The 16164-nt window shown below is 39.0% G+C and overlaps 1 protein-coding gene across 3 annotated transcripts in view; it reads left to right on the top strand.

The window, feature by feature from the left end:
* Positions 1–15326, top strand: part of PDZRN3 (PDZ domain containing ring finger 3) — a 149093-nt gene extending 133767 nt beyond the window's left edge. For all 3 annotated transcript variants that reach the window (XM_074879164.1, XM_074879166.1, XM_074879165.1), the window contains 5 exons: positions 7282–7380; positions 8236–8298; positions 9142–9243; positions 10325–10441; positions 11368–15326. In XM_074879164.1, coding sequence (XP_074735265.1) covers positions 7282–7380; positions 8236–8298; positions 9142–9243; positions 10325–10441; positions 11368–12918 — 1932 coding nt within the window. In that variant the 3' untranslated portion in view covers positions 12919–15326. The remainder of the gene's footprint in view (positions 1–7281; positions 7381–8235; positions 8299–9141; positions 9244–10324; positions 10442–11367) is intronic.
* Positions 15327–16164: the final 838 nt, after the last annotated feature.

Raw genomic sequence — 16164 nt, 5'->3', positions numbered from 1 at the left:
AAATTCAGAGTAACTCTGCTGATTTAGACTTTTTGCAAATCTGAAAGACTTTGCAAGTTTGCTGAGTGGCAGGACCTGTTCCACATAGAAACAGTAAAATGTGTGAGTTAAATATTCCCCAGATGAGAAACAGATGTTCTTGATCATATAATTTAGAAGTATTTTAAGTTTACAAGAAAAGACCAGAATAGATTTGCCACTATACTAAGCTTTTCCTCCCTTTTTCATTACTGAAAAGTTACATATGTATACATATAAAATTATAGATAATAAAAGTTGAACCAGTCATGAAGGTATGCAAGTCCATTTTCCTGCCAAATCTTTAAGAGTCATTTGTGTTTTTAGTACTTGTGTATCCCATCAGAAGTTCACCTTCAGTTTTCTCATTCTTAATTTTCATAACCTGCTCCCAACCATTCAGAGTACAGCATATAAATTGTGGGCCTTAGTTCTGCAAGATACTTAAGCAGTACTGACCCACTGAAGTGTTTTGAATCATCTGTAATAAATAGCAGTAAAGTATCTCAGTATTTGTAAATACTGCCAGCCATGTCTGACCCAGCTAATCCATTCAAGATTATCAGTAATTGAATAGTTTACTCTTAGCTCGCTTGCACTTCTGATTTCTTAGATCCTGGTCCTGCGAATGCTTATTTGTCAAAGCAAGCGATGCTGACCTGTCTGTAGCTCTTTTTAAATCAGTGGTAGATTTATCAACAGCTTCAATGGGAGCAGAGTTCAGCTGTTCTACGAGCACCAAGTTGTTCCCTTCTGTAAAAGTGTTTGCAGGATCAAGGACTAAAACCCCATAAAAACTTTGCAAGCTGTTCTCAGATTCTACAGATCTGGTAGTAATTCATCTCTATATACAAACGCAAATCAAAGTCAGGATAAAATCAAAGTGCCAGTAAAACAAATGCTGTTTAGCAGACTTCAAGGCCTTACTTTTCAAACAAGTGCTTTTTTTTTAAAAAAAAAAAAAATATTTCAGTCTTAAGGGAAAATGTAGAACAAATTAGTATTTTCTGCCAGTGTCTTTTCAAAACCTATCTTTTAGGAAATCTAATATTGTGGACAAATTATATTGCTTCCATTAGAAGGTCGACCAGTTGAGCTGAAAACAGTTTAAACACACGCACTTCAGTAGCCAGACGTTAATATGCCTTAAACCACGACATTAATAATTTTGACATTGATATAGTACTTGATGGCAAAAGGTGATCAGCTCCGTAACACAGGGAGATGAACATCAGAAAAGTCTCTGTAGCCTAATAGTATTTCTTAAAAACCACTAAAGATTCTTGTTCAAATTGTAGAGACTATGATCAATGGTAAGGTCAAAGTGCTAACAGGGACTCAACTGGCTAGTTGCTTTTTTGTTTGCCTTTTGATATATATGTTTTAAAAGACCACAAAGGCACTGTTTCATTGACTGCAGCAGGAATGTCTAAAGTAAGAAAGCCATCAAGTCAGCCTTCTGGGTTTCTATGTCCATAAAATGTGCTTTGAATTTAAATCAGAAGCTTCTCATCTAAACTTTTATGGTCTATAACTGACTGGTTAGTGATTTGTAACAAGTAAACAAGACAGAAACAGCGAAATACCCAAGTTCACAAGGTTCTAATGTAAATATCCGTAGGAAGGAATTTATGCTGGCAGTATTGCCAAGACACCGAAATTGTCTTCTCGTTTTATCTCTCAACATTTTTCTTAAAATTGATGAGTCAGAGGTAACGGCCATGTATTCCCTACTACAGAAATAAATAAATACCATTTCTTTTCTTTTGAAGTTTACATGCCACAAGGAAAAAGGGACTCAATCCTGAACTATTATTTTATTATAAATTAAAAGTACATTCATTCTTCACAGAGGCCCAGCCAGAAGTCATTTCAGGTTCATAAAGGAAGAATAATGTCACTCCAGGATTCCCCAGCAGCATTATGCTTTAATATGTTTATTCAAACAAGCCTGTCCAGCTGTCAGACACACAGCCCAAGTGAAGGCTTTCTCAGTGTGTTAATTTTCTCAGATTACAAAGCAGAACATTCTACATCAAAATGAAGGCTTGTTCTCTCACATTTGACTTTCTTTCTTGACCCTTTCCTATATGCGACTTGTATGTAGGTCTTGCTTTCTTTCTGAATAGAGAAACTGAACTGAACTCAGCTGAACGGCTACTTGAGACTAAGTGCAGCTTAGAGATTAAAAACTGCATGAAACATTTGCTAACTGCTACAAAATCTCCCTTCCATACTCTCACTCAGTCTTGGACAGAAGCAAAGTCTTCACGTCAGAAGACTGGAGGACAACAGATTCATTCAAAGAACTTTTTGCCCTCGCAGTGCACAGCGCTTGCATGGTGTTCCCAGCCTGAAGCCACATCATCTCATCAGCAAAAAAATAACACACTGAGCACCAAAATCCATGCTCCAAAATTTGAAATTAATACTTCACTGCTTTTAGGAAACCATAAATAAAAGTTGAATATCAGGGTTTCAAGCTCTCCCCTTTACTGTACTTTGATACTTTGGTTAAAAGTTTTCTTTTACTTTTCCAATAATCAGTTTGCAAGGGAGAGAAGGAGGCGAGAGGTAACTAACTGATTATGGGAGTCAGTAGGCTCCGTTACAGGCACTCTTCAGTTTTTATTCCATCCTGGTTGTAAAGCTTTTGAAAGCATCTTTTATGTGAATATATTTCTTCTCAACAAAAACACCCGCTCTGCAGGGAGTTGCAGTGATCAGGAGCTTCTCAAGGCATTACTATGCCTCTGAATACAAAGGACTTTCCTAAGACAAATATTTGTATGTTCTTTGTTAGGAACAAATCCAAAAGTGGTAAAACATTTCAGCTTGCTGACAAGCTAATACTGAAAGGTTATCCTCCCTTAGCTCTCTGGAGGACTTTAACCTGGCCTTAACACCTCTTACTGCATAAGAAAGATCTTAATTGTGGACCACTGGCCATCTGCTTGGCAAAGAGCCTGGGCATCCTTCAAATTACCTTACTTAGGCATCCGAAACATCTTTTCATCAGGGTGAGAAACACTTTTCTTCAGCCTTCCCCTGCACCACTGATGACTCACGCCAGTCCAGTCTCTATAGTCCATCAGAGAATTACCATCATAGAGCTGGATGGCACAGAAAACTCCAGGTAGATTTTTACTTCTTCTCTAGGGCAAAGAATTCTGAAATGAAAACCTGTTTTATAAAACCTTCTTCTCTGAAAAGTGGAGGGGTGGGGTTTTTGCTTTTTACCTATGTTGAAAACCACATTTATGTGAAAAGACAAATCTAAAGATCACTTTCTTTAGTTTCAAGACAGGAGGAACAAGATTTTTTTTTTTTCCCTCCTCCTGTACCAGGGTCAGTTGCCAAAAGGTAGCAAGAAGGCCTCAACACAGTATAAAAGGAAATAGTTCTTTATATTTACTTCCCTGACATTCTTTTCTGGGTGGAACCTATTAGCGGAATAGCAGAAAAGTAAGCCTTGCTGGTCAGGCATGTCAGAAGTCAGCACAGAAAAAAACACCACCACTTTTTACAGAGACAAAAGGACAGAGTACGTATCATGCAAGCTTTGGATAGTGCTTTGTGAATGTTTGAACTTTTTTTACCCCGTCATTGTCCTCTCATTTCAGATTTCTACTGCTCATTTCTGTCTTGTTAGGGAAAGCACTTTGATTTTTATACATTTGCAGGCAGGTCATAATTTTAAATCACCAGTACAGTAATTCAATAATCTCTTGCAAATGAAGGATCTTCTGAGCTTATAGAGGTTAATTTACTATTATCACTTACTCCTAATTCATTATTATGAGCAGTTACAGGTATAATGTCATAGTGCACATTCATTTCTTCTTGACTTGCTACAAATGCCATATGGATTTCAGCAACTATCTCTTTGAGCCCTCCTTGGCTCTACATTTGATATGGAGCCAATAATCTTTCAGACAGTTCTCTTGTGCAGACTCTATTTTGAAATAGCATAAAAATATTTCTCTTGAACATCTCTCAAAATGTCACTTTTACCTGATCTAAAGAAGCAGATTTTAATTATCTGTTTGTGTAAAAGTTATATCATATATGAAATGTTCACATTTATCATATTAACACAGCCCTGACATTACCGCTCTCTGTGGATACCACCATGGTCTGGTAACTAATTTCTGCAGATCTAGACCAGGTGCTGACTAACTTCAGTGTCTCCTTTCTGCAGTGTAGGTGGCTGATACATTTCATATGATTTTATACAGATTTCATGACAGTAGTATATCTGAACCTCAGTTGAGCACTAAATATTCTTTCATCTCAAGACCATGCAGTACAGCAGACTAATCTGACAGCACACACATCTAGCAGGGTCTCTGGAAGCAGTCCAGCTGCTCTGAAGCAGGAGCACAGGATTGGGCCCTTGGGCTCTCCAGAAGTGCAACGCTGGAGACAGAGGAGTAAGAAATGGCAAGTCCAGTGGCGTTCCAAGCACATGAACCTACACCTTCAAAGTTCTCTAGGCCCATATTAATTCCTAGACTTTAATTAATTCCTGGTACAATTACAAAGTACCATAATACCTGTACTTGCAGGTGCCAATTTTCTGTTCTGTTTTTCCTTTTGATGTATCTGTGCATTACACAGACTCTGCTCTGAACATGGGAAATAATCTTTGCTTTGAAGACTCTGAAGTTGGTTCTTCAACTCCAACTGGAATTGCACACTTTTATCTCTCAAATATTTCAAACCTTTATGATTATATTAAAACTTTATTGATGCAAAGATGCACAGAAAGCAGCTGTTCCTATCTGTAAGGACACAAAATTATCATATTTGGGTAGCATCAAACCCACTTACTCTTTTCCTACCAAGGACTACAGGGATTGTGCCCAAGGGTAAGTCTGTCAACTAATTTCTCATAAAAATTCAGATTCTAAACACCTGCTCTAAGAATTTTTTGTTTGCTTTAGCTTTTTGCTGCTTTATTTGTGAGTGTGTTTTTAAACTATATATATCTGTATTCCTTTTAAAACATATATTTAATTTACCAGATGATTTATTACCTTCTAGTATATCACAGGTAATGTCTTAGATGCTGCATTTTGAATGTAAACCCATCATTATTTTTTAATTATAACACACTTCATAGTTGTCTTATGTTGGAAAAACACCTATTGTGATTCAAAATGTGCAGCAGGTAAGAATGAAACTAATAGCTTGCTCCCTCCTCTCCTTCCACTCCAGAAGGTGCTGGCAAGTGTTTATGGTTACACAGGATCTATTTAAACAATGGCCAAAGTCACCATGCTTTTTTTTGTTTCGTGGTGGTTTTTTGTTTTGGGTTTGTTTTTTTTTTTAACATTACATATATTTTTCACTAACAGTATAACAAATAGTATAATGAGCTACAGCACTAGTTTCTTGCCACTATTTCATTGCCACATTTTCAAATGAGTAAACTATATAAAAACTTTCCTCAAGACATGAAATCTTTTTGTTCAAGCATGCAAGAAATACGGAAATCATTCTAGGGCTGAATTAGGCCCAGTGCACAAATTCCCACCTTGTACCCAGTTCTCACCATGATTAAATGCAAACGCACTGACTGCAGTGATGTGCCCAAGGATCAAAGAGATCAGAATCAAATCAACTTTATCTGATTGTTTCTTCTGAAGAATTTCTATCTCCTCTCTAGAAAGCCCCAAAAACTTTAGAAATCTGAAAAAAAACCCCCACTATTAAAGCATTGTGTTCAAAACTTTAAGTAACAAAAGAGGGAGAAAAAGAACAGCATTTCACCATGGATACTATTGATTGAAACCATTTAAATACCATCTGAAATGTCACTGACATTTACAACTACTTTTCTTTTAAAAAAAAAGAAAAGAAATTACACATGTTGACAAGTAAATAACATGAGATTGCTGATCTTGGCAGCTGTCATCTAGACATGCCAATAAATTATTCATATCAGCTTGTTTTATTGTTTTGCCCCTTACAAATGGCACAGCGCAGATCAAAACAGAGAGATGTTCAGAAATAAGGAGTTGTGTTATCAGGACTTCTTCACTGGAGGGGACGGGTCCAAGCATGAGAACGTGGTTCAGGGTCCACCCTGGGACTGGGACAGCCCTTGGATCCCGCACAGGCTGGGATGACTCTCTCAGCCTGTGGCCTTTGCCCCCCCTGGCCAGTACCACTCTTCCCCTTTGCAGCAGCGGGGCTCGAGCCCCACAGCCACCACCTCCATCCTGCCTGGCGTTAGGCTACAGAGGAGTGGGACCTTTCAAAGCCTCCCTTGCTGCAAGCTCTCTTGTAAGAGAAGTAAAAAACACAACTACAGTTGGTATTACACGTCTGCCTATGAAGAATCATCCTTCCTCCCCAGGGCAGCATCCTCAGGACCAACACAGCAGTCGCAATAAGCTGGTTAAGCGCGTTAGGCCCCCCAGGGTTCTCAGGCTCCCCGGATGTCCCTTGGAAGCAAGAAATCAAAGCAGAGAGATGCTCCATGGATGGTCATGCTGAGTGCACACCAGCCAGGAGCATCCTACCACTTGTGGGCAGCTCCGTGGATTTTACAAACCTTTATACCAACTGGCATCACAGAGCGGTAGCAAACGTAGGAAAAAAATAACCCACATGATGTCAATGTGTCAAAAAACCATAGAGGAAAAAGCGTATATTTTTAAGATGGCTTAAATGTCTCCAGGACTAACGAGACCACCAAAGACCACTAGAATGATAAACTATAACCTGCTCAAACCAAACCCATGCTTATTATATTTCTATTACCAATGCCGAATGCTTTGCTGACAATATATTGATCTTCAGTCACGCTTTTGAGAAATTTATTACATCATTTCACGAAAATTACAAAGTTAAGGTAATAGAGTATTATATTTTTCTCTGAAAAGCCAGAAAATTTCCCTGCTTATAAGGAAATATATATCAGCTGTGGCAAATATTAAAATCATACTTTATAAGTATTTTGGCGTTTGAAGTCTTACCACTACATGAAATATAGGTAATTTTTCTTCTTTAAGATCAATAAAAGGTCTGTTTTCAAAATGACTTCATATTGATTGAAGGGTCAAAAATGCCCCAGGTATTGATTGTCTGCATATAATCACATTTTGCTCAGTAAGTTAACCTCGTCTACAAGTGAAATGAAAAGACATCCACTATATCACTTAAGCAAAATATTTTCATTGTATTTGAAAAATTCCTTCCATCAGTCACCAGTGTCTCATTGACAATTTTTTTTTTTTTTTTTTTAAACCTCAGGAAGTAGATTTACATAGAGTGAACAGCCAGGACAAGCTTGGCCTTACTGTATGTTACAGAACAGATGATGAAGACGACATGGGTATTTATGTGAGTGAGGTAAGATTGAGCTGATTTCCATAAGATACAATTTGTCTTTTAAACTGCAGCATTGGACATTTGAGACATTTGTCTCTGTTTGTACCATTTTCAAAAAACAGCCAGAATGCAGTAATTGGAAGAAATCTAATTATTTTTCCTTTTCTCTGAACTGAGTGAAATCCTGCATCCACTGAAGTCAGGCTTTGTTATATTAACATCTAGTGTTCATTCTTCCCCTAACACAGTCTCAGCATTTAATTTCAGATTACATTTTCAAAGTATTTTTAATATATTCCTCCTTTAATTTTTGTCCTCAATTATTCCAGAAACAATATAAATGGAAAAAAAAAAACCCACACATTTTTATTTGTAAAGATTTGGGGCCCATTTGTCTCTCTTGGCCCCCTTTCACGAAATAAGTAGCATTTTATATGTGATCTTTTTATCGTGCAGATCTATTTCAAATTTGTAGCAGCAGTTTGGGAAAAGAAACTCATAACTAAATCTAAAATCTTCCATTAAAATGCATCACTTAACACATAATCCTTCCTGTTCTATATGCAAAAACTGGTTCTAATCAGAGCACTCTGTTGTAAAGCAAAATGTTAAATTATGTGGTAACTCGATATCATGCAAACATGATAAACCTACATTCTCTGAAGACACATCTCAGGCATAAATGTTTTGGGTTTGACTTGATCATTTTAATTTGCATTTCACTTTATCTCACATAAGCAAGGAAGAGTCCTGTAATCACTAAGCGAGACGTAACAACCACAGATACAGCAGCAATGACACCCAGGCCTACAGTATCAGTCATATTACCAATACTGGGTTTACAATGAGGTAAATACCGAATCCCTTATTTTGTAGATTGATCCGAACAGTATTGCTGCAAAAGATGGTCGACTCCGAGAAGGGGATCGCATTATTCAGGTACGTAAGTGGTTGAAGGTCTGCTAACACACTATAATCTGCTGCAGTGTCTTTATTTCAGTATAATTCTTACAAACCATTCCCTTCAGACTGCTATTCATATGCTTCCTTTTAACTTTCTGAGAATATTTCCCTTTCCTCTGCTGTATCTCAGACAGATTTTGATAGTCCTGGCCAGGTAAAGCCCTATATTGGCCCTACTCTGCAGATGTCAGCAGATGTCACATGTTTCCAGCACATATTCTGATACACTTCCACTTTTTTAAGTCTTTGTTCTACTACAGAAACCCTCCATTTGGCCCAAGTAATTATTCCTCTTTGCAGACCCTCTTGGGGCAGCCCTGTTTATTCACGGGGACGTTAGTACGTGTTCAGCAGGCTGAACACCTGGTGCTGTGTGCTGGAATGAGTTGTCTTCCAAGTGCAACAATCCTCCACCACAGGGGCTTTGTCAGAAGTGGTCTGTCATCTGAACAGATAGAGGTAGAGGTCCACATCCCGTTCAGTCTCTGGGAGCAGCATCCACAGCCTCACCTCTCCCGCACAAGGATGTTCCTGTTCCTTTCCACCCACCAGAGCTGATGTTATAATTCTGCTCCTGACCAACTCTTCTTCTCATAACACGACTCCGCACGTCACATGTAGCAGTGTGGAACAGCTTCACATGTCCAAACCAACACACTTGCCCAACACTTACCTGAACAACACAGCTGTAGATGTGAACATGGACTGTGCCTGGCCTGCACTGAGATCTATCCAGCCATGCACTTCTGGAGAGCTCATCTCAGCAGCGCTTAATTAGCTCTATGAAAAGATTTCATTGTGTTGCTCTTTCCTTTAAAGATCAATGGCATAGAGGTACAGAACCGAGAAGAAGCTGTGGCACTTCTCACCAGTGAAGAGAGCAAGAATATCTCCTTACTTGTGGCAAGACCAGAAATTCAGGTACTGTAGCAACAACAAAAGAACCCTCTCGAGTCTTAATTAAAAGAATTGCTGTTTTGTAGAAAGCAGTTCTTTTGAAGAACTTCAACCTGCCTAAATCTACCAAATACACCTAAAACCATATTATACACTTTGACTGGACATTTATATGGTCTAAAATAATGGAATTCAGCAGTCACAGTACCTATATATATATTTTATATTAAAGTTCAATTTATAAGATGTTTGGTGATTTATATATGCTGCAATGCTATTATAAACATCAGTGCAAGGTATTATGGATGGTTTCAAGCCATAGCTTTGAAGAACATACTGAACTCTAATTCCTACAGCTATTGATTATTCATTCATTAAAACACCTATTATTTAGTCCTTTATACACCATCTCTTAATGTAGTTAAATACTGTCCAGAAGCATCCTCAGCTGTAATAAAAGGTTGAACCAGATCCCTTTGTAGAGCAGGGATTAGCACAACAAAGGTGTTGAACAAACAGCCATGAGCACTATTGTTTGATCTGTCTCTGCTCCTCCTGCTGGGAGAGCAACCCTTGCCAAGGCACCTGGAGACACAGGGTCAGGCTCATGACTGTCCTCTTAGCCTCGCTGTTTCTGATCTTTCCCTCGGGGATATAATTGAGGCTGGGAGTAAAAAAGTCTTACAGACCCCTAGCAAGCATTCTTCTCTCTGGCCCTTGATGCTGCCTCGCCAGTGGTGTGTTCAAGCTTTGGGCTCCAGAGTAATTTTATACATCCTAATCAAGTCATGCACAAATAAAAACAGCCCCAGGTCTTCGAAGTATTTCCATGGATGAAAAGGCTGGTTTTGTTTCATATATAAAGGGCTGTTGAAGATAAAACCATGCTGCTGGGGATGGAGGCAGCTGTGGGGGGAGGTAGGAAAGTCAATACCCACACACTTCACACGAGATGTGCGCTCCTTCCCAGGACACAGCAGCACTGTCACAGGAAGGAATCTCCTAAGATTTCCCGATCACTTTCCACAAAGAAGGAACATAAATTATGTCCGTCTTCATTCTTTTGACAACATTTGGTTTGCTTTTCCCCTCCCTTTTCACATAGCTGGATGAAGGATGGATGGATGATGACAGAAATGATTTTCTGGATGACTTGCACATGGACATGTTAGAGGAACAGCACCACCAGGCAATGCAATTTACTGCCAGCATGCTTCAGCAGGTACTGCCTTTCTGTTGTGCACGAGTGTCAAAACTTCACATTGCACTCAATATTCCAGTACTGAGCTTGACTGAATACACTTAGTGTCTTGAATGACGATCAAGGCAAAAGGACTTTCTGTAAAATCAAACTTCATCTCGGGGACTAAAATGTATTAAAATGTTACCTTTTTTACTTTGCCCCTTACAACAACATAATCACAGTTCTTAGAAATCCACCGTTCTGGCTGTGGTCACCGGGAGAAGTACAAGCTCAGCGTATGGTAGATATAGCAGGCAGAGAGCTAACGTATAAAATTTTCTTTTTGATACACATGCACATACTGAAAACATCCTGACTCCTGAAACCTTAAAATCCAAATGAAGAACTCTGGCAAATGACTGAAATAAGGTCTATATATGGAGAGAAAGGCAAAGAAAAAGTTTTTACATAGCAAAGTTTACGCAGGGCCACAGATTTGGGCCTGTATTGCCCATTGTTCTGCCATGATTAATGCAATCATGCAAGTTCATGAACATTTTTTGAACTTTTGTCTAGAGTTTTTTTTCCTAGAGTTTTGTAAAACTCTGCGTCCTCTGGGACATCCACATTTTTTGAAGAGACATATTCTCACTACAGCACCATAGTAGAACGGATACATTTGTGCACCTAAGTGGGAAAAGAAGCATTTTGAAAACGTGGCTTCTACCATTGCTGCTATATAACTGAAAAGCAGACCTCAGGTTCTCCTGAAAAGGACATCCACAGCCAGCTGTGGTTTTGGTGACCGTTTCTATGAGTTCTTAATAATATTCTTTCCCTACAAGACAAAGATGCAGAAAGTGTAACAAGTGACAGATTACAAAAACTATTAGAAAATAAATACCCTGAAATATTTTATGCTCTTGCATTAATTTCTCTTTCTGTCTTTTCATTTTTGCTGTTAGAAGAAGCATGAGGAGGATGGAGGTACCACAGATACAGCCACTATTTTGTCTAACCAGCACGAGAAGGACAGTGGCGTGGGGCGCACAGACGACAGCACTCGCAACGATGAGAGCTCTGAGCAGGAAAACAACGTGGATGATCACACCACCTCCTCCAACACTTTAGGGAGTCAGAAGAAGCTGACGTACAGTCATGACACCCTAGGAAGTGGCGATATGCAGTTCAGCAACGAGTCGTTTATCTCTGCCGACTGCACAGACGTCGACTTCCTTGGCATCCCCATAGACGAATGCGAGCGATTCCGGGAACTGCTGGAACTGAAGTGCCAGGTGAAGTCTGCCAACCCTTACAGTCTGTATTATCATAACAGCACTCTGGATATGAGCAAAAGTGACCAAGAAAGCGTTGACAGAGAGCTGGAGATGTTGAATGAGGAGCTGCGCAATATTGAGCTAGAGTGCCTGAATATTGTGAGAGCTCATAAAATGCAGCAGCTGAAAGATCAGTACCGGGAGCCCTGGATGCTACATAACAGTGGATTCCGCAACTATAACACAAGCATCGATGTTCGCAGGCACGAGCTCTCAGACATTACAGAGCTCCCCGAGAAGTCTGACAAGGATAGCTCGAGTGCATATAACACAGGCGAAAGCTGCCGAAGCACACCACTCACGCTGGAGATTTCCCCTGACAATTCGCTGCGCAGAACTGCAGAAGGCATTAACTGTCAAGGTAATGAGGGGGCAGTGGCATATAACGTCTCCCAAAAGAATTTATTTGCTAGCTCAGAAAGTCATGAATCCAGCTCTGGTAAATGCCCTGCCTCTGCTAAAGATCCTGACCTTGGCAAGCAGCTGGAAAGCAAGGAGAGAAAAGCTAGTGATGGGAGCAAAAGCCCTACTCATGGTCAAAAACCTTCTGGATCCTACGCCTCCCCGTACCATCACTCTCCATATAAGCATGCTCATATCCCTGCCCACGCCCAGCACTATCAAAGCTACATGCAGCTGATCCAACAGAAATCAGCGGTGGAGTATGCACAGAGTCAAATGAGTCTGGTGAGTATGTGCAAAGACTTTAATTCAAGCCAGAGTGAACCAAGGATGGAGTGGAAAGTCAAGGTCAGAAGCGATGGGACCCGCTACATTACAAAGAGGCCAGTCAGGGACAGGCTGCTGAGAGAACGTGCTATAAAGATTAAGGAGGAGCGCAGTGGTATGACTACCGATGATGATGCCATAAGTGAAATGAAGATGGGCCGTTACTGGAGCAAGGAAGAGCGGAAGCAGCATTTAGTGAAAGCGAAGGAGCAGAGGAGGCGGCGTGAGTTTATGATGCAGAGCAGGTTAGATTGCTTAAAGGAACAGCAAGGTGCAGAAGAAAAGAAAGAGATGAATATCATTGAACTGAGCCACAAAAAAATGATGAAGAAGAGAAATAAAAAAATATTTGACAATTGGATGACAATCCAAGAACTGCTAACCCATGGAACAAAGTCACCAGATGGCACACGGGTGTACAATTCCTTCCTGTCAGTGACTACTGTATAATCGCCATTGCTAAATTATGTACATAAAACACTACCAATGGGGTAGAAATCAATGCCTCGTTCAATGTGGCAAGATTTTTGTATATAAGATAAAGTCATCGAGTTTATAGTTCAAATACTGAACTCTACAACTGTGGGTGCCAGGATCTCCATTATGAAGTGGAGAGGAAGCTTGCCCATCTCCTTCAAAGGCAATATTAGCAGTGCTTTTTGGAATACTGATTGTACTTTTTTACTTGTTACCTTTTACATGAAGTGTTTAAATATCAGAAAGGTATTAACCATACTTACACAGGTAATTTGCTTAAACTATATTCATATTAAAAGGTACCCATGCTTTTCTTTACCTAAAAAAAAAAAAAATGCAAAAAACCCACAAGAGCAACTGCACATATGTATTTTTCCCATATTTTGTGGTATTTTTTTGCTGTTGTTCACTTCTACACAGAGTGCTGTTTATCAGTATTTAGCTCAAGGTTTAAACTCAGAACTAGAGTCATTCTCTTGTAATATTTAACAGTTATCAAACAGCAGTTTTTAGAGTTATGCTCAACACTTAAACATTTTTCTTTTTAAGGTTTCTGAAGAAAGTATATAGGTTTCATCTGAAAAGCCTGAAGCAAAGTACACTATACTGCAGCTTTAAAGGATTTTAAAGCATGTTTGCAAATGTTGCAACCTATTGAAAAAACGTGCATGTACAGCTAATTTGTTTATATAAGACAGTTTGTGGAATTTGAAAAGCCCATGGTAGTAACTGTTTGCTATATAGATTTGAATGTATTGAATTATAAAAGCAGTTTCATGAAATCATCATTAGCTACAAACGTTAACAAGTAAAATGAAGTAAAATAAATTATTGTTTTCTATTTCAAACTATTTTAAATTCTTTTGACTCCCTTCTGGTTTCACCACACAGAGTATTCTTTCCTCAAGCATAGCTCCTGTGCTGCAGAAATGCCTGGACAGCCTGCCAGAGTCAAACCCAACCAAATAATCTGCATTCTGACTCTGGGGGAATTTGGATTGAGGTTTTCTTGAGGAAATAGGTAAGAGAGAAGTACAAGGAATATCAAGAGTAGAATAAAGCAATGCAAATCTTCAGCTCACAAGGCATGTAAGATGACCTCTAAGTGAGAAAAAAATAGGACTTCTACTCTCCTGTTTTGCTTTTTTTTGTGGTTTCTTAGTGGTATATAAGACCCACCAACAAAGTGGGTTAGCATTAAAAACAGACAATACATAAATTAAAGCAAATATATAAATTAAAAGATATGGTGAAAAAGACAAAAGCTAAATGTCAGAGGTATCATTCCTTTTCTTGTTTTCTAATTCTAATTAAAAATTCATATATAATTTGGAATATTCTGATGGATTAAGTAATGTAGACTCATTATAAATAGCTCCCAGATTCTCCATCCCATTTCCTTTGCCCCCACAGAAAACTTGCTCCCAAACCCTTCTAAGTTTTTGTTCTGGACTTTTTCATCATAACTATACAGAGCAAAAATTATAATCTTAATGGTAAAAGTGAAGAGTTGGAAGGGGTGACATTAACATCATCTCAGTGCCTATTTTGTCTATTAATCGACAGAGTTGTTCAGGACTTTTTTCTACTCGCTGTGTGGATTAACACTGAATTAGCATTGAATGTATGTCTACCATATTCCACAATAAAATCTTTCAGATACCTGAAAATGCAACTTCAGCCCATGTAAATTGTCACTACCCCTTGAAATCCAGCACTTACATCAATAAGCCTCTGCAAATTTATCTTCAAACGATACTTTCCTTGGGGATAAAGTACTAGTCCTACTGTAGTCTATGAAAGATTTGCTATTGACTTTGTTAGAGCCAGATTTCACCTGACATACTCGCAGCCAATATCATCACGAGTGGTACAGTAGGAAAAATAATGATTTTTCACAACGCACGGCCTTCAACATGCTTGCAATTTCCATCTCAAATCTGCTTTACTCTGAGTTTGTTCTCTCTTCATCCCAGTTACAGGTGTGAGAGCTGTAGCAAAATACTGCCTCTCCTAAAGTTCAGAAATTCAGATGCACAGGCAGAGCTATAATTAGTGTGGAATCACAATCCTTAAACCAGGCATGAAAAGACAGTTAATCCATCTTTAGTCTACCTGGAAATACTAGAGCAAGATTTGAAGTGCTGTAATAAGGAGGAACTATCATCAAGGTATTCCTCAAAAATAGGCTCCTTTGGAATAACTTCACAGGTAATGGTTCCATTAGATATCAGTTGTATAAATGCTGAGCATTGTATGCACGTGTGTAACAGCAGAAACTTATTTGGGAATTCAAGTGTGATGTGTAGAAATTACACCAAAGCATCAACAGTATAAAATTTACATTCTTTAAGATGTTGAATAAAATTATTGGCCAAGAATTATTCTCAAACCTTTGAATTTTTCCTCACTAAACATTTGCTATTTCAGTCAGTTAAAAATCACCTCTCTCCTTTAGTATTATGATTTCGTTAACTAGTATCAGTTCACAGAATCCATCAGGTATCCTGGAAATCGGGGCAAAAGAAAATGGAAAATGTGCAGTTTGCAAAGCCTTCTCAGTTATCTTATCACACACCCTTTTTCATTGCCTTATCAAAGTACATAATGTGGTGTTGAAAAGGGAGATTTTAGGTCTTTTTATTGCTTGCAAGGAAACATTGGAAATTACCATAATGTTAGTCCAAACCTGACCTCATTACAGTGAAATGAATCAGACTAGAAAGCAGCCTTTGATGCCCAAGAGGAAATATTTCATCCAACAGCTTTTCTAAAAATTGCATTATAGTACATAGCCCAGTGCTTAAAAGATAACAACTGAAATTGTTGTTCTAGTTGCCTACAGGACATCTCATGCAAGAAATCTCCATGCAACAGTGGAGATTGTGTCTCCTGTCTCACTGCAGGCTTTGCCTGAAACCCAGTGCTCCCCACCAACTGCTGCACACCCTGCAGAGTGACAGAGCCATCTTTGCCGCAGGGCCCTGTCCCACAGCAAGATGCTGGCTCATCGTGGTGAGTTGACCCTGGCTGGACACTCAACTTCAAGCCCAGTTACTCAGACTCCTGCAGGGATCGGCACTGGGGGGTGTGCTCCTTCCACTGATGAGGCTCATTCCAAGTGGTTTTTGAAGTTCATTTAAACCTGGAAGGAGCTAAAAGGAGCATTGCTCACCTGAAAGTATAAATCTTCATTTCCATCCTCCTTTTCCCATCCTC

Source organism: Strix uralensis, chromosome 10 (assembly GCF_047716275.1).
Source record: "Strix uralensis isolate ZFMK-TIS-50842 chromosome 10, bStrUra1, whole genome shotgun sequence".
Lineage (NCBI taxonomy): Eukaryota > Metazoa > Chordata > Aves > Strigiformes > Strigidae > Strix > Strix uralensis.
Note: the sequence above shows the minus strand (reverse complement) of the source record. Positions and strands in the feature narration are given on the sequence as shown.